This window comes from Diabrotica virgifera, chromosome 8 (assembly GCF_917563875.1).
Source record: "Diabrotica virgifera virgifera chromosome 8, PGI_DIABVI_V3a".
In the NCBI taxonomy this organism is placed as follows: domain Eukaryota; kingdom Metazoa; phylum Arthropoda; class Insecta; order Coleoptera; family Chrysomelidae; genus Diabrotica; species Diabrotica virgifera.
Window position 1 is genome coordinate 65,076,845 of NC_065450.1, and position 25,824 is coordinate 65,102,668.

Here is a 25,824-nt window from a genome sequence, read left to right on the forward strand (position 1 = left end):
GTCACCAGGAAAGTGTACCAATAAGTTTTCAATTTAAAAATCTTTTAGTAATATTTTTAATATTTTCATATTAGGATTGAAAACTACTTCGTCTTTCAATGCCAGATGGCGCTAGCCACCTACTATCATCACTTCAGTTGCAATGGGTGGGAAAACCTCTCGATGCGAATCAGTTAAAATATGGAGAACAGTGCCTACGTTCTTTCCGATGAAGGCTCCAATAAGAGCCGAAAATCGCGATTCAAGGGACTGGACTGCACTCCGTATTCTAATTGAAAAGTAAGATTGTTTTGCCTTCGCATTGCAACTGAATAAAAATGGTATACATTTTTATTTAATAAATTAAGTGTTAAAAATAAAATAAAGTAAAGAACTTATAACAATACTTACGTTTGTTGCATCCGATTTGGGAATGGGATCATTAGGTCCGATTATCACAGAAGCAAATTTACTAAAAACCATCGGTTCCTTGGGATATGGAATATTTCTCATGTTGCAGTCATCCTTGTAATTAGACGCGACTCCCAATATTTTATCAGGCTTGGTAATTGGAGATAAAAGTTTAACATTTGTCAATGTATGCTCTTTCTTCGGACTTGAAGCAATACTGGAAGGATAAAGACAATGTTTTACATGCAATTCTAAAATGAACTAACTAAATTACTAACTTCACACAAAATTTTCACACAAACTTGCAAACACCAAACAAAAAATGTTTGTTTTTCCAGGTGCAATACAGGTCTTCCAACAGATCTTTGCAGCTTTGCACATGCATGAAATTATTCACGAATTACTTTTTACCTAGACCTAGTAGTCTCTTTTTTACACACAGAAACTAGAAACCACAATAAATTAAATACGATTAAACGATACGGCAAGTCTTTGATACCTTTATTACCATGAATGTTAACGTTTATAATTTTCAGTGACATTGACCCATTTGTTGTGGTTAAAAATGGTTTTTCAGATTATTTAAGATCTTGTACATTGTGCTTTTACGTTTCATTGTAATTTTTGTTTTCAAACATAATTGTTAGAACGACTAACTGTTGCTTTTTTATTTGATTATTTCCGATCATTATTTATTTTTAAGCTAATGTGACAAGTAATATTGTTTTCGTATCAAAAGTATAAAGTATACTTTTCGGGACCTGATTGTAGGGAGCAAAGTTGTACTTTTCCTTCCTAGTGAGGAAAAGTAAAAGTGACGTCATGGTATTTCATTCATGAAATATAATTTATTGACGCCCTGTACAATATCTATCTTCTATTACGTAAGTATCTATACATTTTAACGTTTATTTATAAAACACCCTGTATTTTGCAGAATGGTAAAAAACAGTAAATTTTTATTTTGATTTAACAATGTTTACATTAATAATTTGACTTAGATTTGACAGTTTTTTTTTGTGTGAATTTGATGGCCTTGGCTGAGCCAATTAGCCAGAATATTTGACAGTTGACAGTTATATTGTACCTACTTGTTAGTTTTAGTTCTAATAAATTTTGTTGGTTAGTTACATAAATAAATTATGTAAAAATGAAAAAATGACTTGTTATTTGAGGAAGGTGGAAAAATCACATGTATAACATGTGAGTAAAGTGCCTTTTCCTCCCTTGAATGATTACTGGGGAGGAAAAGTAACACTTTCCTCCCTTGTTATACAAACGCGTCGGGCAGTAAACTTCATTCTCGGGAGGAAAAGTAGCACTTTCCTCCCTTGTTATACAAATAGCTATTTGTATAACATAACAAGGGAGGAAAGTGTTACTTTTCCTCCCGAGAATGAAGTTTACTTCCCGAGAATCATTCAAGGGAGGAAAAGGCACTTTACTCCCAAGTTATACATATGGTTTTTCCACCTTCCTCAAATAACAAGTCATTTTTTCAATTTTACTTATATAGCTATTTGTATAACAAGGGAGTAAAGTGTTACTTTTCTTCCCGAGAATGAAGTTTACTTACTTAGATTTACTCCAGTAATCATTCAAGGGAGGAAAAGGCACTTTACTCCCATGTTATACATATGGTTTTTCCACCTTCCTCAAATAACAAGTCATTTTTTCATTTTTACTTAATTTATTTATGTAACTAACCAACAAAATTTATTAGAACTAAAACTAACAAGTAGGTAGGTATAATATAACTGTCAACTGTCAAATATAAGTCAAATTATTAATGTAAACATTGTTAAATCAAAATAACAATTTACTGTTTTTTACCATTCTGCAAAATACAGGATGTTTTATAAATAAACGTTAAAATGTATAGATACTTCGTAATAGAAAATAGATATTGTACAGGGCGTCAATAAGTTATATTTCATGAATGAAATACCATGACGTCACTTTTACTTTTCCTCCCTAGAGAGGAAAAGTACAACTTTGCTCCCTACAATCAGGTCCGGAAAAGTATACTTTCGGTAGAGGTAGGTGGAAATAGCTATTTTCTACAACCGTGTTAAAAATGCTACTTTAAAGCACTAGTGCTTTAAAAATTTTAAGGCACTGCAGTTAAAAGTAAATTTTCAAATTGTGAAACGTCAAAATATTTATATTTCATTTATTAACATTATTAGGTTTGTTCTAGCAAACAGTCAAACTAGTCAGAAACCGTCAGCAAACAGTTGGTCAGTGAGGGAACATAATACAGTCACCAGTGCTATCCCCTCTACTCGCGCTGGTCCACTATTCGCTGATAATTTCAAACCGTTTGAAACTGATGCTAGAACAAACCTAATATTAATACAACATGCGCAATTTGAAAAAGGTGGTTTAAAAGGTTTTTTTTCTACAAACGTGTTAAAAATGCAACTTTTAGCACTCCATAGGAGCGTTAAAAATGTTATTTTATCTACTCTATGTCATATTATGTATAGGTTTTTAGTTTGTGAAAACTGTCATTATAGATAGCAGTGCGTGAAGGATTTAAAGTGTGAGTAAAGTAATAATGTATTTTAAATGGGATTTACTTTTTCGCACTGTTTTTAACTTTCGCGTTGTCATGGTGACAATCCTTAACTTTCGCGTTGTCATGGTGATGGCAATATGAGCAATGAATTACAGCAAAAGTTTTGGCAGTTTTGTGGTTTGAAAGTAGTTAGAATTTTTAAATGTCAGAGTTCTAAAAATTGTAGAATAGAAATGAATTCCAGTGACGAAGAGTTACAGCTTTTTTTATTTGTTTCTCGTAGATAAAATATTGTATGAAACTGTGCGTGAAGTACTTTTTGCGAACTTACGCGATTTATAGCACTCGCTCCGTTGTCGCTCGTGTTCTAAAAGTCGCGTGCGTTCGCAAAAAGCATAATTCACGAACTGTTTCATAAATAACTATTAAAGCAGTAGTGCTTCAAAAATTTTAAGGCACTGCAGTTAAAATTGAAATGTCAAATTTAGAAAACAAACGTCAAAATATTTTTTACATTTCATTTATTAACATTAATATTAACAGTACAACTTGCGCAACTTAAAAAAGGTTTTTTAGAAGGTTTTTAAAAATTTAATTTAAACTGTATAATTGCATTTTTAACACGTTTATAGAAAAAAATATATTAAAATTTGTTAGAATATACAGCAATAAAAGTAGATGTTACTGTATAGTTGTTATGATTTACGTATTGACAGTATAGGTAATTTTGATGTAATGTTAAGAAAAATATAAAAATGGAATATCAGTCAAGTTCAAGTAAAAGCTTTTGTAGATATTGTCCTCTAATTGAGAATGAATCAATTATAATTGTTGATATATAAGACGTTTGTAGAAAAAATATTGGTATGATATACGTGTTAAAATTACATTTTTAAGGCACTCATGTGAATTGCAGAATTCGCTTCGCCCATTCTGCAAACCTTCACATGCGTGCCTTAAAATTGTATTTTTAACACTTATATCATAAATAACTATTAAAATTTAATTTAAACTGTATTATTGCATTTTTAACACGTTTGTAGAAAAAACAAGTTTATGTAACGATATAATATTTTCACTAAGAATTTTTAGACATTCCCCTCGAGTGTAGACAACCAGTTCTACCTTTTACGGGTCATAGGTTTCATGGTTTCAGCAATTAACAAAAATATTGTATTTTATAAATTTATAACGTTTGTAGAAAAAATATTGTATGATATACGTGTTAAAATTCGCTTCGCTAATTCTGCAAACTCTCACATGCGTGCCTTAAAATTGTACTTTTAACACTTATATCATAAATAACTATTAACCTACAAATTGTCACTAAATCATTGATTTACAATAAAACAGAATGCTGCAATGTTATGGTATGTTCTAAATTAATAGCGCAATGATTAAATTTTTTTGATAGAATATAATGCAATCCTGGCAATTCTGTCGAGAGCTTAATTAAGGAAGACCCTTTTTGTCTTATTAGCTATCTCTTAAGAGAGAGTAAGCAATTTTTTACGACATAAATTTGTCTTAAATATTCTTCGAACTTAGGAGGTCCCGTTTTATAATTAATTGGACTTGACGTGATAAAATACTTGCCTGGTTTTCTAAATTAGCAATTAGGATTCATTATAGCTTAAAAATATGAAAGTGTGAGATAATTTAAAAATGTGTAGCCCCTGTAATTGTAACGGTCGGGATTTATCCTTGGTGTGCGGTAAATCATGGTTTGAATCCCAGTGGAGTGTTAACTGTCGACATTAATTAAGTAACTAATAAGAATGTGCATTTCTCTCACTCTTCGAGGCAGATTCGTCTCTATCTTCTGCTTTTTTTTAAGTTCTTTACGCACGAGGATGAATTTTTACATGCCCTGGCGCATGCACACACCGACAGTATGGTATTAGTCGCTACATCTTTATGTAGCGCAAATAAGCTGTACGTGAATAGTTATATATACGTGAATATAATTAAATTATTCTATACGTGAATAGAATAAGGTTAAGTTGCAGAACTTCAATGAAAACTGCCAGCTCCCGGAAATGCTTTGAAACTCCGAGAAGTATCACGTTATCTTTTCTATCTTGTAACAAAAGACACTATCCACTACCAACCTACCTACCAAGTATTACTTTCATAATTGTAAGAGCACGTGTTGGAGTCCGACGTGCAAAAGTTAGCCATGCCAAAGCTAGAATGCCGCCAATTAGATTGGCAGGTTGTCCGAAATATATGGAAGAAATATTTAAAGACACCGAAGTCCAGGTGTCCCTTGCCACTTTTATACAACTGGGAGTTGTAAAAGAGGGTCCAGTTGCCAATACCATAATCCAGTTCCAGTCCCGACAAGGTTTCAGGAGGAACCATTTCTTAAGGAGGAGGCAATGTTACATCGGTCATCCCCAGCAAACGGGTGTAGACTGTAACTTTATATGTAAGAACATCGAGAAGCTGTTGCTTACCTGAATTCAGAAGGGGACCCGGCTGTCTATTTTTTCAAGACTAGAATAGAATATCTAGAGATATAGGCAGCGAAGCTATGAGCCAGCCTCGATGATTCCGGAACAAAATTTAAAATATATGGTTAAGCTCTATATTTTCTCTCTGTTATGAGATTGATCAGCATCTTATTAATTCGATTAATTAATTAATTATTTTAATTACTACTTATAGAGACAAAACCCAAATTTCATAAAACTTTCCAATAAAATTTATTCTCAGGGCTAATTGATTTTAATGTATTACCTTTGGTTTGTGGCTTCTAGTATTCCTAGTTGCTCACTTCATCCAGGGCAAAACAAGGAAAATAAATGTACTCAAAATCATATAAATTCTACAAATATTATTTTTTTATATGCTATACCATAAATATACGATTCAAAAAGTATGCTAAAACTCAATTTTGTTGTAAAAACTTCTTATCTACTAAATTAATCTTTAATTCTACTATTTCCTTTTTTTAACAAATTTTCCTTTAAAATATTCGGTTTATTATAAAAATAAAACAAATTTTAATTTTCACCTTTTTAAATAGGTTACTTATGACTTATATCTTCTATGAATTTATGTATGAATTAAAACAAATATGGTATGTAATATAAAACAACTCTCCTTTTTAAAAATAAGCTGACTAACCTTTTTTATCTTCTATACTTCTTATCATGGATTGTGTTGTCCTCGGTTCCCCCACACGTGCTCTATCGGATGCCGCGACGCTCCTTCTCTTCTAACTGCTTCACCAACAAACAACACTCGAAATCTCTCCTCAATTTAGTCTCTGACTCGATACAAACAATATCAATCTTAATACTTCCTTGATTTTTTTCTCAGCTCGATATCTTGTGCAAAATTGATAAAAACCGGCTACTCGTTTCAGACAGAAACTGGAATCTATTCGGACACGTGGAGATTTTACTTCTCGACTCGATCACGATTTCGTCTCAACAGCAATTTGCTTACACGGCCATCAAATTAATCACTTCACATAAATTCACTACTTTTCGAACTGGACTGCTCTCTTCAGACCTTAATTACACAGTAACCTTTTTCCTTCATCAATCTGAGACTCAAACACTCTGTTCTCCCTCCATCCATATCTTCTCGCCAATCGCAAACATTCTATCTACACATTCTACACATCAGGTGTGTAAGATGGCAAGCATTCTATCTACACATCAGGTGTGTAAGATGGCTGCTAGTGAGAATATCTGTTAAATTGTGCTCTGTGTTTTACGAAGATTTTCACGGATAATTTCCGATGTTTTTGGGTGGAAAAAGGTATTGAATTGTTCAGCTTTTTTTCGTCTATCCAACTGTATTTTTACAGCGACAAAATTTTTCTTCCTATGGTGATAGATTGCGTTTAACGCTTTTCATTTTATGTTCTCTTGTCCTTTTTTTTGTCCCTTTAATTTAAAATATTCATTTAAAGCTCATTAAGATAAGATATCTCAGCAATTTAATAATCATTAGTGGCGTAGTTGAAATTTGGGATTATTGCTGCCTAATTTTATTTTGTTTTATTTGATTTATTTGATGTTTTTATAGAGATGTTTGGAAGTGACTACTAGTGCAACAAGCAGGCTTTTATGATTTGAAAATTTTTATAAATAATGAACCGATATTGTTAGAAGGTAGTTGATCGCAGTACACACTAAAAGTATCATTTCCTTTGTTATACCCTGCTCTATCCTTCCGTGGTCCTCTTGTGTGTCTTTTAAGTCGTCCTGAATGACCCCTGGACGTGAAGCGAGTACTCCTTTGTCTATCCCTTATGTTTTTATGTTTGTATAGTGTATTATTTAATTCTATGGTAATTGTAAAGTTTTTACAAATTATATTGACGAGTCAAAAATGTCTACCAAATATAAATTTAAATGTTGCACCACGAAAGAATTTAATAATATTATATGTGTGGTTTGTCTGAATATATTTCATCCAAGCTGCCTGGAAAGAGATTTAAAGCACTTCATAAAAATTGACAGTAACACAATATACTGCTCTACTAAATGCCAGCAGGTTAAAGATGATGAAGAGTTTAGGCAAACGACTTTTGGGGAGGAAATTAAAAAGTTTCAAAAATTGTTGACTGAGAAAGACTCCTATATTATGCGCTTAAAGAAGAGTTCTGAAAGTTTTGAAGAAACAATTCGGGATGCTGAATATAAATATATTGATAAACTTATTCAAAATAAACTTATTGATGGGTTAAAAAATGAAGTTAAAAATGTCAAAATGACAAATCAAGAATATTTGCAGAAAATCGTTGAAAGGGATTTGACCATAACAAAATTGAATAGTTCTATTGAAGAACTGATCGAGATGAGCAAGAAAATGATAACCACAATACAAGTGTTAGAATCTGAAAATGAAATGCTTCAATTAAGCAGAAAGGAAAGTCAACTTAATCTTAAACATGAATTCGAGTAGACAATTTCTAATCTAACCAACAAAATTGTAATTTTGGAAAATGAAATTAAGAAAATGGAAATGATAAAGGATATAATATTACAAAATTATGTTATGGCGAAATATCACATTCACCTTGACCCTGTCAATATGTTTGCGAAAAAAATTGTTGGTATTGCAAGAGCGATTTAACAAAAAACCAAAAAGATAGATTAGTGGACATAACATACCTTTTAATTTTATCCAAAGCTTTTTCATCTTGTAAGAATTCAACTAAAGAATTCGGAATAGTTGGATCACTGGCATTAATGTCTATTACATTATCACCACTTAGTACACCTATTCTAACTTTGTTATCGTTAAGTTTAAACTGAACAATCTTCATTTTCTCTAAGTTTTTGTTAACATACTGACTAAATCTACGGCAAATATTCATTTATATCACGTATTTTGTGAGAGTTTTTAATTAAAATATTTTATGTTTATTATTACTTAATGTAAAACTGAGTGGCACAAGTAATACTCGTAAATGCTTATCTTTTCTTTTATCTGTTTATCTCACTATTACTGGAACACATTGGATTGATACATTTTGTTCTAAATTACTGTGTTGTTTTGTTATATTTGTTTTTGACATTAATAACCTTTTTAAAATTACAACATGAAGTAATGAGAATTTATTGTTGATAGCATTAAATAACAATTAACTTCAACATAGTATTTTACATGGTTGCCATGTTGTCTCAAAAAGAGAAAGTTTTTTTCCACATTGCTATGAATAAAATGCTAAAAAGTACAACTTAACAATCTTAATTTTTTAGAGCAACGCAAAATTTGCATTTTACCTACCACCTTCTACATATTAGTCCAAGAGGCAGCGCTGAAAAATCCCTTTAAATTTACTAAAGCTAGACTTTTCACAGTTGATTACTGTGATTGTGTAAAGAAACATACTGCGGTCGGTCATCCTAAACGTAGAACAGGGGTTACTGAGAGAGTATCAAAGTTGCTTTCCTACGAAGGTAATTAAATCCATTTACTATGGCTGAAAATCAGTACACACATCCTAAATTAAATATAAATAAAAGTTATTATAGTCGGTCAGCTATATGACGGGACATAGCCGGTCGGTCAGCTATATGAATGTACAGGTTTATTCACTATATTTTGAACCCCTTGTAAACTGCTTTATTTACAGAACTAGAAAAAATGTAAAATACAAAAGTTATTCGATTTTTAAATTATGATTTTTTGACATATATATCGTACTAGTGACGTCATCAATTTGGGCGTGATGACGTAATCGACTATTTTTTAATAGGAATAGGGATCAAGTGCTAGCTTATTTGAAAGGTTATTCAATTCCCTATTCAGTAATATAAACATTAACGTGAATTATTATACAGGGTCATCCAAAAAAATTTAATTAAATTAATTGTTTAATTAATAATTAAAAAAATGTTTTGGACACCCTGTATAAATAATGATCTTAATGTTTATAGTACTGTGTAGAGAATTGAATAACCTTTCAAATGAGCTAGCACACGACCCTTATTCTCATTTAAAAAAAATAGTCGATTACGTCATCACGCCCAGATGGATGACGTCACTAGTACGATATATACGTCAAAAAATCATAATTAAAAAATCTAATATCTTTTGTATTTTACATTTTTTTCTAATTCTGTAAATAAAGCAGTTTACAAGGGGCTCAAAATATAGTGAATAACCCTGTATATTCATTGGGGCCGACCAACCGGCTCTGTCCCGTCATACAGCTGACCGACTATAATAACTTTTATTTATATTCAATTTAGAATGTGTGTACTGATTTTCAGCCTTAGTAAATGGATTTAATTACCTTCTTAGGAAAGCAATTTTTATACCCTCTCAGTAACCCCTGTTCTACGTTTCGCTTGACCGACCGCAGTATGTTTCTCTACACAATCACAGTAATCAACTGTGAAAAATTTAGCTTTAATAAATTCAAAGAGATTTTTCAGCGCAGCCTCTCCGTCTATGTATATGTATATATCCAAAAATTTTAATTCATTGAGAAATAATACCGGAAAATAAAAAAGTGAAGAGGGGGAGAACATCAAATACGTTCTATAAGTTGTGAGAATTATACAAAGAATTGTGCATGATTGATTTACTGAATTTTTGGTAAATTTAGTTGGTGTTATTACTTTGGCCTCTACGGAAGTCAGAATTGACGGAAGAACATGGCGCAGTTTTTTCTTTTCAACTTTCTTCGCCTTGTCCGGCTTTTTCTATCATTGATGCGGCTTTTTTGGCCTTAGTCACTTTCTTTACAGATTTTGCCTTTTAGCCGATAGCAAAACATTTGGTAGTGGCGGCAGTTTTTTTTAGTTTAGTAACACTAGGTCATTTCGAGCAACTGTGTTTAGCCTGTATTTGCAACAAAGTTTAGAGCACTTAGGATATTGTTATGCATCTACTTTGTAATTTTTGCTTGAAACAAACCCTCTTTCCTTGAGACCTCTTATAACATTATTGACCATTTCAGGCGTTCAGTGAATGAAATGGTGAATATAGTAGCAGAAGAGGGGTCATTTGCGGCCCCCTCTATAATATTGGAGTTTACAAAAAAATACACCAATTTTATTACTATAATGATTTGGTATAATGATGAATGAATGGAAGTTGCTTATTTTTTAATATTTAATTACAGTTTAATTTTGTTAGTCTCTAATATTCTCTATTTTGCATACAAATCCCAGCTATATATCTATTTGGGAATTAATCATAATAATAAAGTAATGGATATGCAAATAGTAGTATTATTTAGCCCAATATATATGTATATTATTCTATAAGTCAATTTTGTTAATTAGAACGATATTGGTAGGTATATCGTAACCGATTGTATATAAAGCCGAATAAAAATATCAGAATAATATGAATGAATAATATGAATGAAATATTATTCCTTTCATTGAAAGTCACAATAGAGAATTTATCTGAAAAAGAGCGAATTGGGATTTTAGTGTTTTGGGAGTTTAGAACAGGATATGATGATAAGCGTAAAAGTGAAGAAGTAACGAATAATATCTTTATTAATTTGTATCCTAATCGAAATCCCATAAAACAGTTTACTACTTTTTTACCCTTTTTACCTAATGTGGTAAAAAAGTTTAACTGACCTGGTATAGTAAGAAATTTATAAATCAGGACCCAAAAAAGTTACATCAGCTCTATACAAATTGTAAGATAAGACTAAGTTTTCAATCCAATGGCATATAAAACAACATACTGCTATTCTACACCCCACCAGACTGAAAACAATGGGAACCTTCTCTGGTTACACCTCCGAGGCTTCTACAATTTGCAAGCCATAACGGATGCTGAGACTAAGGAAGATGGGGGAATTTTACAATTTATAATTCAAGTCCCATCTGCTCAGCGCGGTAAAGTTCCAACGAGAATGGTTCCCTTTGTTCTCCAATCAGAGTAAACATGTTTACCGTGCTTGTATTTCTTGACTGGTGTTGTTGTTGCCATTTATTATTGAGCCTAGATAGGGAAAATTGGAGGCATATTCGTAGGTATGGTTGTCTATCTTTAGATTCTCATGTTGATTCGACTTTGTGCACTTCATATATTTAGTTTTGCTTTCATTTATATATAAACCAAACTTAATACCCTACCCTATTGTTGCGGCTTATTATGGCAACATCATTCGCATATGCGCATATTTGCATAGATCTTGTATTAATGCAGCCGTTCATATTCAATTGTCTTCTAACAACGGCTTCTAAAGTTAGATTAAAAAGTGTTATTGATAAGGCATCACCTTGGCGAACTCCATTAAACAACAAGTATGAAATCTAATTTTCATTACAATGAATTGTCACAATCTGGTATAAAGATAATATTCAAAATCAGAATCACTTTATTTTTCTAAATTTCTTTTTTCTGCACATTGTTTCCATTTGAATCGTCCACCTTTTAGCGCCAATTGAACTATCGTAGGGGAGAGTTGCACAAAACGGGGTACCATTCTTGTTTACTTTTACTACGGAAAATATGTTAAAGAAATTATCATAATATTATTTTTTATAGGTATAACATTTATTGCAGCAGACAAAACACACATCTTTAGCTATTTTTAATAACTGGAAAATTGTAAAAAAAAATATTTATTATCCAACCGTGGTTGGATAAAACGGGATAGATTTATAATATTTAGTTTTTTGTATAAAATTATCTAAAACTTAATTTATGTCTAAATTAAGTAGACAATAAGCTGTATAGTAAAATTTACTCTTGAAAGAATAATACCTTCAGTAGTTAGAAACTTAAAAATAGGCGTTTTTATGCTTTATGGCAAAATGGGAAATACGATCTTTTATTTAGGACTAGGTACGTATATCAGAACAAAAGTAACATAAAAATATGTTGTTCTTCTCTGCGGTATGAGAAAACGCTTCATATTATTTAAAAAATTAATAGGCCAACAAATAAATAGGTAGATAAAACGGGACATAAGAAACTGTATCCGATTTTATCCAACTTATAAGTGTCCCGTTTTGTCAAACTCAGACATTTTTCAAAACAAAAATGTCTGCTGCCTAAATGTGAAAGTAAAATTAGGTAGACTACACATGAGAATATTCGTTAATGACTGCTTAATTAAATGTAATAGTCATCGGAATTATATTTTTATATATGTAGGCAGTATAATGTAGAAAACAACGCACTTAAAAGTACAAAGTATCAAAAAAATGGAGTCAAACAATTCTAAACACAACAACTTTTCATCAAATAGTGGCATCGAGGTAAAACGAACTGAGAATGTTAAAATGACGACTGATAACAAGTTTCCGTCGTTGTCCAATTGATAGCACCACTAGTTGGGTCTCTATGCTAGGTATCCCGTTTTATCCGACTATCCCGTTTGATCCAACTCTCCCCTTCATAGCAAAAACAAAGAACTACACATGGTAAACAGTTAATCCAGGATTCAGGCAGAGAACCAGTTAATACTGATAAGCTTCTTATCAATGTAGTAAAAATTACATCCATAATGCCTACGTAACTAATATCATTTATGACGTAACTTCAAACGTCAATGTCTTCACCGTCCACTTTATAAACAGGTGATTTTTGGATTAAATTCATAAATTTAATAAGTTAAATGTATTTAACCGATATTATGTTGATAATTGTTTTGAAGATTTTCTTCTTCTTCTTGTGCCACTCCTATCGGAGATTGGAAATCATCAAGGCTACCCTGACTTTGTTTACAGCTGACCTAAAAAGTTCATTAGTGGTGCAGCCAAACCACTCTCTCGAATTCCGCATCCATGACATTCTTCTACGGCCTGGATTCCGTTCTCCTTCTATTTTTCCTTGCATTATATTTTGAAGTAATGCGTATTTATGACCTCTCATCAGGTGACCCAAATACTCGAGTTTTCTTCGTTTTATCGTTAACAAAATTTCTGGGTCTCTTCGTTTCCTTCGTATTACTTCAAGATTTGTGATTCTTTCAACCCAACTTATCTTCAGCATTCGACGGTAGCACCACATCTCGAAACTTTCAATATTTTTTATGTTGTTCTGTTTGAGAGTTCAGGCCTCTACACCGTATAATAGCGTGTTAAATACGTAGCCTCTTAGCATTCTTAATCGTAGAGGGATGTTTATATATCTGTTTCAGAAGAATTTTCTCATCTTTATGAAGGTGGCCCTGGCAATTTCGATACTTCTTTTTATTTCATTGTTTTGGTCTCCAGTTTCGTTTATTAAAGTTTCCAAGTATTTGTAACTTGATACTTTTTCAATTTGAATGCCGATTATACTAATATGTGCTGGTTGTGTCATGATTTTACTGAAGACCATATACTTGGTTTTTTTGATATTAATGTTTATGCCATAATTGTTGCAAGCAATATTTATGTTTGTAAGTAATCGTTGTAATTCTTCTACTGTTCTTGCAACTAGTACAGTGTCGTCTGCGTATCGAATATTATTTACAACCTCTCCATTGATTACGATTCCTTCATTTGCTTGCAAACGGGCTTCCTGACAGATGCTTTCACTATATACATTAAATAGCAGTGGTGACAAAATGCATCCCTGTCTTACTCCTCTACGTATTTCTATTGCTTTTGATATCTCATTTTCTCATTTGAAGATTTTACAAGCAGTTTAATAAATGTGTTAAATTGTTACTATCCAGTAAAAGTTTGTAATATTAGTAAGCAGACTCGCAATAAAAGTGGATAACTCCTGAAGTTAAGCAATCTAGTGTTCATTTGAAAAATAAAATAATAAAAAACTAACACTAATTCTCTTGCGAATTATAAAAAAACTAAAACATACCACGTACCTAGAATTAATTCAAAAATCTAAATTAAGATTTCATGATCTGGAAAAATGTAATAATAACTATAAATAACTATAAATGACTCTGGATGGATCTCGAGCTAAAGTAACGACAGAAGAAGGTAGTATGGTCCTTTTCATGGGCATTTTTCAGTGCGTCACAAATGATAGAAAAAAAAGGCAAGTCCGTGATAATATACGTTTATAACATTTATTCTAACATGCCATTTAAGTCAAATCTGACAGTTGTCACATTTTATTTGCAATTTGGCATAAAAACAAATCAATTGTGGTTATTGCATTTATAAAATATATTTATATATTCGTAAATATATTATATAATTCGTAAATAATTTTTTTCGATTATAGCGCCATCTATCGACAACTAGAATAAATGTTATAAATGTGTTTAATCACAGACTTGCCTTTTTTCTGTCACATACAATTTAATGCGTTAGAAAAAAATCGAAAAACTGTGACGCACTGAAAGATGCCTATGAGAAAAAAAAAGCTCAAAATCAATTGCAATAGGAGTGCGACAGGGCGATTCCCTGTCAACCACACTGTTCAACATAGCACTAGAAGGAACAATTAAGGCCAGCGGAATTAAAGGAACTATAGGCCACTCCTCAACACAAATAGTTGCAATTGCAGATGACATAGTTCTTATGGGAAGAAACAAGAATAAATTAAAAGGAGCAGTAACAACCCTGGCAAAGGAAGCACGGGAAAGAGGTCTAGAAATTATCAAAGGAAAAACAAAATATCTTCTCTGCTCTAGAGGATAAGATAACAGGACGAGAGAAATCAAGATAAAACTACACTTTTGAAAGAGTTCATCAATTTAAATATTTGGTAATAATAGTGAATGTCCCAAATAAGAGGAGTGAAGAAGTAACGGAGCGAATACTTGTAGGCAACAAAACATACTGGAGATATCATATAGTAATGAAGGACAATAACTTATCCAGAAATACAAAACTGAAAATATACGGAGTTGCAATCCGACCAGTAGTTACGTACGCAGCTGAGACAATGTGCCTCACAGAAAAAGATGAAGAAAAATGAAAATATTCGAAAGGAAAATCCTCAGACGGATTATGGGCTCGACAAGAATGGGCAACGGAGAACTGAGAAGAAGAATGAACCATGAACTAAGAGGCATAATGAAGGGAGAAGATATAGTTAGATTTATTAAAGCGCAGTGACTAGGATGGCTAGGACACAGAGGGAAGTAAAAACGACCTACTGATTAAGAAGATCACCAGATGGAAACCAGAAACTGAACGACCAAGGGGAAGACCCAGAGCGAGATGGGAGGACAGGTCATGAGAGATATCAAAATTCTGAAAGTGAGAAACTGGAGGGAACTATGCACCCACGGAAGAAGCAAGCCAAGAAGATAAAGCAGAATTCTACGACATCCTGGAAGAAACCTGTGAAAATATTCCGAGGAGTGACATATTAATAATATTGGGTGACTTTAATGCAAAGATCGGAAAGGAGGACTATAATCCTAATGTAGCGGGCAAAGAAACCATTCATGAAACTATGAATGATAATGGAGGAAAAATCTGCAACCTAGCAGCAGCAACAAACACATCTATAGTTAGTACTCAACACAAACATAAAAAAGAACACAAAATAGCATGGATGATACCAGGAAGAATGGATGGAAACCAAATAGATCATATTCTAATTTCGAAAAAGTGGACACAAATAGTACAAGACGTAAGGTCATATAAAGGGGCAAATGCGGACACTGATCACATACTGTTGATAGCAAAACTTAAGATGAAAATAAGCAAAGCAAATAATCATAAGGAAAGAAAAAGGAGGAAATGGAATATAGCCAAACTGAAAACGCAAGAAACAAAGCAAAAATATACAGAACAACTGGAACAGAAACTGGGTAGGTACGAGAACATAGAAATAGAAGAGGAATGGAAAAACATAAAGAACAGCATAATAGAGATAGCAGAAAAAATAATAGGATTCCAAAAAAACAAAGAATCGAAAGAATGGTTTGATGAGGAATGTCACCAAAAAAGTCAACTGAAGCACCTCGCAAGAAACAAATGGCTACATAGTGACGAACAGGAACAACTGGACTAATATAGAAAAGAAAAACAGGAAGCATTGAAACTCTATAGAAGAAACAAGAACACATGGATCTATGAACAAATGCAAGAATTAGAAACGAATAATAAAGACAACAAGAAATTGTTCGAATACATAAAACAATAATACAGTACCAAAAAAACTGTCACAAAAATAAACCAAAAAGATTGGGAAAAACATTTCACGGACCTATACAAAAACAACAACAAGGCAGATTCAGAGGATGAGGATATAAGAGATAACAGAGATGAAGGGGAATGTGCACCTACTTATCAGGAATTCATGGAAGTATTAAAACAACTAAAAGTAAACAAAACGCCAGGGCCAGATGAAATCAACAACGAACTGTCAACGGATGAGAGGAGCTCACGAAGCGAATGCACAAGTTATTGGTTACAATTTGGAAGGACGAAATCATGCCCATAGAATGGAAAAACGGACATATCGCACCAATCTTTAAGAAAGGAGATCCAACTAAGTGCTGCGACTACAGAGCAATTATGCTACTAAATACAACGTATAAGATATTGACCACAATTATAAGAAACCGACTAAATCAGTACACAGAAAAAATTATAGCACCATACCAACAGGGCTTTAGAAAAGGAAGATCAGCAATAGATGCATTACACGTACTAACACAATCAATTGAAAAAAGCTATGAACATGACATAGAATTACACATACTAATCATCGACATTCAACAGGCATTCGACAGCACATACAGACAACAATTATTAAAGGAAATGAAAAAAATGGAGATACCGGCAAAATTAATAAGGCTAACTAGAATGACAATGAAATACTCAACAGCAAAAGTTAAAACAAATGATGGAGATACAAACGACATTAAACTCAAACGAGGGAGTCAACGACACTATTTAATATCGCTCTAGAATGAGTAATTAGGGACACAGGGCTAAAAAAGACAATTATTCAAAGCTCAACACAGATCATAGGATATGCGGATGAACTGGGACTGGTAGCAAAAGATAAAAAAATACTAGAAGAGGCACTTTTAACCCTGGTAAGAGAAGCAAAGACGAGAGGATTAATAATCAATCAGAATAAAACAAAATACTTTATTAGCACAAGAGACAATGTAAATAGAATAACAGAAATAAAAATAGGTGAAAATACATTCCAGAGAGTAGATTGCTTCAAATACCTGCTGGTGATGGTGGACGGCAAAAACGGAAGGAGTATAGAGATAAACGAAAGAATTAAAGCAGGTAATAGAGTATATTGGAAATATCACCGACTACTCAATGACAAAAACCTGGGCAAAAAAAACAAAATCAAAAATATTTACAGCAGCAATTAGACCAGTGATAGCCTATGGAGCACAAGTAATGTGCCTTACGAAAAAAGACGAAGAAAAGTTAAGAATAATTGAGAGAAAAATTATGAGAAGAATACATGGCCCAGTAAAGACAGAAACAGGAGAATATAGAAAGCCGATGAACCATGAAATAATAAATATAGCTGAAGGAGAAGATATAGTAAAATTCATTAAAGCACAAAAGCTCAGATGGTTTGGGCACACACAAAGAAGAGGGGTAGGAGAACTGATCAGGAAGGTAACGAACTGAAATCCAGAAAAAAATAGACCAAGAGGAAGACCAAAAATAAGATGGGAAGATCAACTGCTATACGATATAAAAAAAAGGAAATTGCAAACTGGAAAGAAAAGATTCAGGACCGAAGAGAGTCGAAGAAGATAGTAGAGAAGGCAAAAAACATCACAACCTATGAACGACGACCTAAAGGAAACTGCGGACTAATCCACCGCGTGAAATGGATTAAAAGAGCTCATAGTATTTGAGCGACCTATACTCTAACAAGAGTGAACGGTCCATATATATATATATATATATATATATATATATATATATATATATATATATATATATATATATATATATATATATATATATATATATAGGCCACTCCTCAACACAAATAGTTGCAATTGCGGATGACACAGTTCTTATGGGAAGAAACAAGAATAAATTAATAGGAGCAGTAACAACCCTGGCAAAGGAAGCACGGAAAAGAGTTCTAGAAATTATCAAAGGAAAAACAAAATCTTCTCTGGTCTAGAAGACAAGATAACAGGACGAGAGAAATCAAGATTTAAAACTACACTTTTGAAAGAGTTCAACAATTTAACTATTTGGTAATAATAGTGAATGGCCCAAATAAGAGGAGTTAAGAAGTAACGGAGCGAATACTAGTAGGCAACAAAATATACTGGAGATATCATAGGGTAATTAAGGACAATAACTTATCCAGTAATACAAAACTGAAAATATACAGAGTTGCAATCCGACCAGCTGAGACAATGTGCCTCACAGAAAAATATAAAGAAAAATTGAGAATATTCGAAAGGAAAATCCTCAGACGGATTATGGGCTCGATAAGAATGGACTACGGAGAAATGAGAAGCACATCGAACCATGAACTACGAGGAATAATGAAGGGAGAAGATATAGTTAGATTTATTAAAGCGCAGAGACTAGGATGGCTAGGACACAGAGTGAAGTAAAAACGACCTACTGATTAAGAAGATCACCAGATGGAAACCAGAAACTGAACGACCAAGGGGACGACCCAGAGCGAGATGGGAGGACCAGGCCATGAGAGATATCAAAATTCATGAGAGAAATCATATCAAGGTCACGAGAGAAAGAGAGAAACTGTAGGAAACTATGCACATATCGAAATGAGTAGAAGAAAGTTGTAACGAAAGCCAATTCACACAACAAACTTTGATAACACACACGTGGAATGTGGAGTGGTTCACGGCAATAAGCGAATCAGAGAGCTCTAAGTAAGAACGGCAAATATTCCATCCGGATTGAATAGCCTTGATAATGATGAACTATAAACGGTGAACATTGTAATATTTAAAAACAGCTGTCTTAAGTTTTTTGTGATTATTTTGAATAGAAACTTTCATTCATTTTGGAAATTCTCGATCTAACAATTACACGGCTTTTGTTATTCTTAATATTGTGACGAATTACCGACAGCAAATAACAGGTTCCGTCTCGACAGCTCGTTACGTATGGATATAGCTGGAAGGATGACTCATCAGACGAGCGAGGAAAAGATTTCTCGAGAAAGATCGCCTAATTACTAAAGTAGGGCGGTTCCGTTTTTCTGGAACCTTCAAGGACATGGCTTGTATTTTTGTATTCAATATAAATAAGGATGGAATTTTTAGGATTAGTTAGTCTGTAAAATAAATTCGTCTGTAACTTGTATAAATAAATTCGTATAAACTAACCGAGAGTATTATTTTAACCGTAAGCACGCTACAATATTGTTTAATTTTTTGCAAACTTTTACACCAGCCAATTCAAATGATTAGATGATGTTAGCTAGCGATTGCTGTTGACCACACAGACTTATTTTCAGATTTTAACACGCTATGCCGATGAAATAAGTGTCCCTGATGAACGACAATTTTTTGTTCTCATTAGCAAACAAACAATCCCTTATTAATTGAAATAATTGGCCTTGTGCTTGTACAGGATTAATCAATGGCTGATTGATCCTGTCGAGTATAATTTAATAAAACAATGAAAGAAACATAAATGTATTTCATTCATGTTATTCTGGCATTTATTAGACTACAAATAAAATTGGTTACGATATGTCAATATTGTTCTAATTAACAACATTGACTTATATAATAATATACATATATATTGGTTTAAATGTAAATTCCTATTTGCAAATCCATTACTTCATTAATATGATTAACTTCATAACGTAATACAAATACAAATATAAATACAAATGCGATTTAAACATAGAATGTTTATATAAATGGATAAAATTATATTATGAATCCTACAGGGTGTAACAAAACGGTAGGTCATAAATTAAATTACATATTCTGGGACCTAAAATAGTTCAATTGAACCTTAATTACTTTAGTACAAAGATGCACTTAACCCGGGAGCAGTCGCACCGTTAGAAAAAATCCTTTTCTGCTTTTCCGTGATAACTTGATGAAAAATTTTGCAACATAACTTTCCACTCGAAAGTGCCTCGAGGAAGATTGTAGTAATAAGCAGGTATTTTTTATATTTTTTAACTTTTTAATTATTTTTGTGGAATTTTTGGCTTTGGTGAGGACTATTTAGCTTTAAAATTGTTAGAAATAGATATTTTTAAAAGTAAGTTATCAATCGAAGTAGCACAGAAAACGACAATAAATATCGTCTCCATACCACCAGATTGACAACGGCGTTATCGAAATGCCTCCCACTTTTTCAGGTAAATATTTTCATACATGAAATGCCTCCCAGGTACAATCGAAATGCCTCCGTTTCGTTAATCATTTAGGCTGATATTTTGTCTATTTAATCTCCGTATAATGACACAATGTTGCCAATTCATAATTTAAATAGGTAGTATCTATCTATTTTGATTTTTCTAATTCTTAATGCAGTGTACATAAAATTTGTTTCACATAAATATTTCACAGTACGACATATTTCTTTTTAGAAAAGAAAGTTGTTACCCGACAATCTAATATCCAGCTTTTCTGGGTAATTCCAAGTCCGATTCTAATCTCTCCCATATTTATAATTCCATAAATAGGTACTTTTACCTTAATCTTTTTGTTTGTTTATATTCCGTGGGTAAATCCAATTCCGATTCTAATCTCTTCTTAACGATTCCATAAATAGGTACTTTTACCTTAATCTTTTTGTTTGTTTATATTCTCTTTTGTAAATTGAGCTGAAGGTCTAATGTCTGGTTGCACCAACAGATCTTAGGCTTAAGCCGAGAATATCATAAGAATGAATGTAATATAATTACAATAAAATATAATAGGAATATCATAAAATAATAATAGATATACTTGATAACAAGGTAAGAATCCAAAATTATGGTGCAACGTAAGTGATACTTCCGGTGGCCCTATCTATAAGCAGAGCTTAGATAAGTTGGAGCTTAAGATCTGTTGGTGAAACCAGGCATAAATGTTGTATAAATACTTGAAAGTTGATTAGTTCCTGCATCAGTCAGTTTGTCTATTTCAAGCTTGTCAGTTCGTCGATTTCAAGATCAAATAGTGTTTAAGTCATAACATCCGAAATAATGGAATCAACGATAAATGTCAAAAGAGCAAACCTTTACTATCAATTGATGTTTTAACATTCGGTTTTCAAAAAATGTTGGCCAAAGATACAGTAAAACGGTGGACATGTACTAAAAAAACCTGCAAATCATTTGTGAAAACACAGGGATGTGAAAATACGATAATTGAATCAATATTAGATCATAGCCACGAGAAGTTGTCAAACGAAGTTTACAATAGAAAAGCCGTAAGCAATTCGATAAAAAGCGCAGCCGTGGAAGATCTCAGCGAAAAACCAATGAAGCTTATCTGTAAAGAACTTAAGAAGACAAATATAGAGACATTTACTACCAATGATATCAACAGGGTGAGACAAAATTTATATTATGCTAGAACCACAAATTCTTTAATTAAACTTCCTAAAAATATATCTGGATTTCATAAAGCTCTTGATTAATCTTCTATTATTACAAATAGAAATGAAAATTTTATAATTAAAAATGACAAAGATAATGTTATATTAACATGTTTTTCAAATCTTCGTTTACTTTCGCCTGTTTCCAATTGGTATGTTGTTGACGGAACTTTTGAATACTGTCCTCGTTTTTTCACTCAATTGTTTTTAGTATACGTGGCTTGAAAAATGGACATTATATTCCTCTTTTCTTTTGTTTACTTCAAGATAAAAAGTCATCTTCATATTATCTCGCTTTTAAATATATCATAGAAGAATGTTTTAAAATTAATTGTCCTGTATCCCCTAAAGTAATAACTTCAGACTTTGAAATTTCCATTCATAATGGTATTCGTATGGCATTTCCTGAAGCAGATCTTCATGGATGTCGTTTTCATTTGGGTCAGGCATGGTATAGAAAGGTTCAAGCACTGGGATTAGCTCCAGAATATCAGAAAAAAGGTGTTGATTCAACCGAAATTACGCATTTTCTTATTTATATTTTTGGTCTTTCATTCTTACATCCTGAAGATGTTAGCGATTTTTTTGCTATAGATTTGGCAGAAATTAAACCAGTCGATGAAAGAGTCACCCAGTTTTGTGATTATCTTGTTAATAATTACATATCTAAAAAATTCCACATTTCCTCCACATCTTTGGGCTGAACACTCTTCATCCTTATAAAGAACCACGAACCCATGCGAAAGTTTTCATTCCAAGTATAATTCTTCTTTCTACTGTCCACATCCTAACATTAATAATTTTATTGATATACATAATTTTACAATTTCAAATAAATACCTACATTAAATTGCATTCTGTTTCGACACCAAAAAAAATTGTTGCGGAAAGTACAGCAAAAATAAATTTTCTAAATGAAAAAATTTTAGAATTAAGGTGAATGTAAATAAAATAAATAGATTAGAATTTGTCAAAGTAGTATCATATAAATTTAGGAAAAATATTTTCTAATTTTATATTTCTATACACATTTTGTAATATTTTCCAGATAAGTCTTTTGTGATGTTATTTTTAATAAATCTATAAAATACTTATTATGCTTTTGTATTTTTTGTTAAATTAATAATAACAAAAAATAATGGGTATTATAAAATATATTATAATGGTTATAAAACTAATTACATATGTATAAGTTAGTTGAAATTTATAAATACCGCCTAGTGTCAATAAATGTTTAATACATAAAGGTTGAAAATAAAATAAATTAAATAACAAAATACCAATTTTGTCAAAAATTTACAAAGGGACGAAGATGTGGCAACGTCTCACCTTCACATAAAGATTAGAAGCATGTAATTTATTTAAAGCTTGGGAGGCAATTCGTATGTGACCATTTTAGCGACAGGTAAGAAACCCTTTTTCGGGAGGCATTTCATATGCGGCCATTGACAACAGGTGGAATACTTTCTTTGGTTATACCTCCTGAGATTTTCAAAATTTATAAATCGTACAGGATGCCGAGGAAATTAAGATGAGAGAGAATTTTAAATAATTCACAACTCATCTGCTCAGCGTGGTAAAAGTTCCAACAAGAAAGATTCCTTAATACTCAAACAAAAGAGTAAATGAATTAAAAATGTATAAACATTCTCAATTTCTTTGCAACACGAAAATGGAGCAGCTGCATAATACTATGGTCAAATCTGAGAGCGCAGGAAGAGTCTATACTGGTTTCGGGGGTTGTGGTTCGGGGGGATATGGGACTACTGATGAGGGGGAAACAACCCCCGAAACCGGTATAGACTCTTCCTGCGCTCTCAGATTTCACCATAGTATTATGCAGCTGCTGCATTTTCGTGTTGCAAAGAAATTGAGAATGTTTATACATTTTTAGATATTTTTAACTTAACAAGTAAATAAAAATATTATAAAATAGTAATTTGATTTCAATTCGTATTTAAATTCGAATTGTTAGATTTAAGTTAATCGCGCGGTCATTGATCATGTTGAGGTCTGGGGAGAATGAAACGTGTTTATGGAGATGCTTGATCATCTCTGAACTGAAATAAAACATAGTGTGTCTTTCATTTCCCCAGTTTACTCAGATTGTGAGTATATCAGAAAAGGAATTATGTCAGAATGCGCGAAAAAGTGGCGGTATCAATGTTTGGTATAATGTTTAAGAATTTCTAGACGCCGCCTGGAAGATAACAGCTTGTCATAATTTTAACATCCCATTAATCATATAAATTAGTCATTTTAGAACGTACAGTAAACAATTTGCATATTAGTACAGTTAAAATTATTAGACAATAAAAGATTATGCAAGGAAAATTAAACTTTTTTTTACTTATACGAACAAAAAAAGCAAGTTCATTAGCGAAAACGAATTATCGAGATTTCAGTTTATTAATCAAATCTGTTCATTCCACCTTCTGGCAAGGGTTTCTAAGCAAGAAGGGAAGTGCAGTTACCCTCAGGTCGGATCCCTTTTTTATCTCGTCGGCAAAACTTCGATGAAGAAGGAATATTGGTGGCATATATTGTTATGATCTGCTTCTTATTAATTTTATATTAGTTATTATTTATTTGATTAATTATTTAATTGTCGCAAATCATACATAAAAAATGAATAAAAAAATCTCAGGGTGCCTTTTTATAATATTAAAAAATGTCTAAATTATCTTACGTTATACTTATCTTCTCTCGTGGTTTCAGTATCTCTTAGTTGATCCTAATCGGGATAAAATAGGAAAAAGAAATAAAGCAAAAATATAAAATAAACATACAGAATTGTCTTTTATTTATCAAAATCAATACCCTAAAAATCTATCAAATCTAAAACCTGTGGACACAGATGTCCGAATGAAATTTTTACCACTTAAATTTATTCTAGTTAAAAAAAACAATTTATCGGTTTGTTCCCGATGACTTTGGTACAACAAAATAAACAAAACCAAATTATGTATTCGCAAGATTAGCTATACTTCCTATTTACTTTTTGAAATATTGGAATTTTAATTCCTACGCTTTTTACTCAAAATTTTAGTTTCCGACCATAAAAATATCTTTCACATAAATTGACTGACCTTTTTCTTCACTCACTCTGATGTCTTCTCGTGACCCAAAACAGCTCTCCCTCGTGGAATATGTTAAGGCTACTCATCAAAGCCCTCTCCATTCTCCAGCTTCAAAACTATCAGCATACCAGCACCAATTCTCCAACGAGCCAAAGCCTCTTTTGACCAGTACTCGATTCACACCAACTCCAAAAATTCTCTGCTCTTCTTCTCATAATAATACAGAACCAAAGAGGTATTTCGTCTCAATTTGATCTGTCTCTCGTTCCACTTTTCAGCACTATTCTCCACTATCAAACAACCACTGGTACTTGCTAACTACTTATCCACGAAAACGTCGAACTGCTCCTCAGCGATGCCAATAACATACTGCCTTCTTTTTCAAATTCACTCAACATTCAAACCACTTTTCCCCTTCCAAATTGCCAAGACTCAGAAACATTTCTCTTTTCCTTTCGACAAACAAACAGTCATTTTCAAAATTATTCCGACCATCCTAATTACTTTCGGGGAACTCTACAACATTTACTTGGGGTGAAACAAAGATATTAAAATTCCAAACTTTCTTTTAAACCATGTTTCTAGAAAGTGATAATTACCTCTACCCCTGTGGATTCTATAGTTCCCGTAATAAACAATCTTTTTCCATTTTAAACCTAAATACATCGTCCTTTTCACTTTAATTATTCACAAAAGTCTTTAATGGTTCATCGGAAAGCTCATTAAAAAAGAAATCCACTTACATCCAAACTAAATTCTAATAAATATTTACAGATCAATATACAGGGTGTATTAAATTTATGTGCCCTCGTTATTTAAAAAAATTTTAATTTAATTTTCATTTTGCCTTTGATTGATAAATTGAAAACACAATAATATATTGACGGAAAGCGGCTCAGTAAGGGCAAAACCAGACGGACCACTCTGCAGCGCTACT

General features: G+C 32.3%; 2 protein-coding genes across 3 annotated transcripts in view; one reads left to right on the forward strand and one right to left on the reverse strand.

The window, feature by feature from the left end:
* LOC126890614 (fumarylacetoacetate hydrolase domain-containing protein 2-like) overlaps positions 1–8,460 on the reverse strand; it is a 56,154-nt gene extending 47,694 nt beyond the window's left edge. Inside the window, exons 1-2 of the mRNA XM_050659697.1 lie at positions 8,047–8,460; positions 391–607 (exon numbers count right to left, since the gene is read on the reverse strand). Of these exons, the coding sequence (XP_050515654.1) occupies positions 391–607; positions 8,047–8,252 (423 nt within the window). The 5' untranslated portion in view covers positions 8,253–8,460. The remainder of the gene's footprint in view (positions 1–390; positions 608–8,046) is intronic.
* The window catches only part of LOC114331767 (probable G-protein coupled receptor CG31760), a 923,592-nt gene that overhangs the window by 739,034 nt on the left and 158,734 nt on the right, over positions 1–25,824 (forward strand). The gene's annotated exons all lie outside the window — the stretch shown is intronic.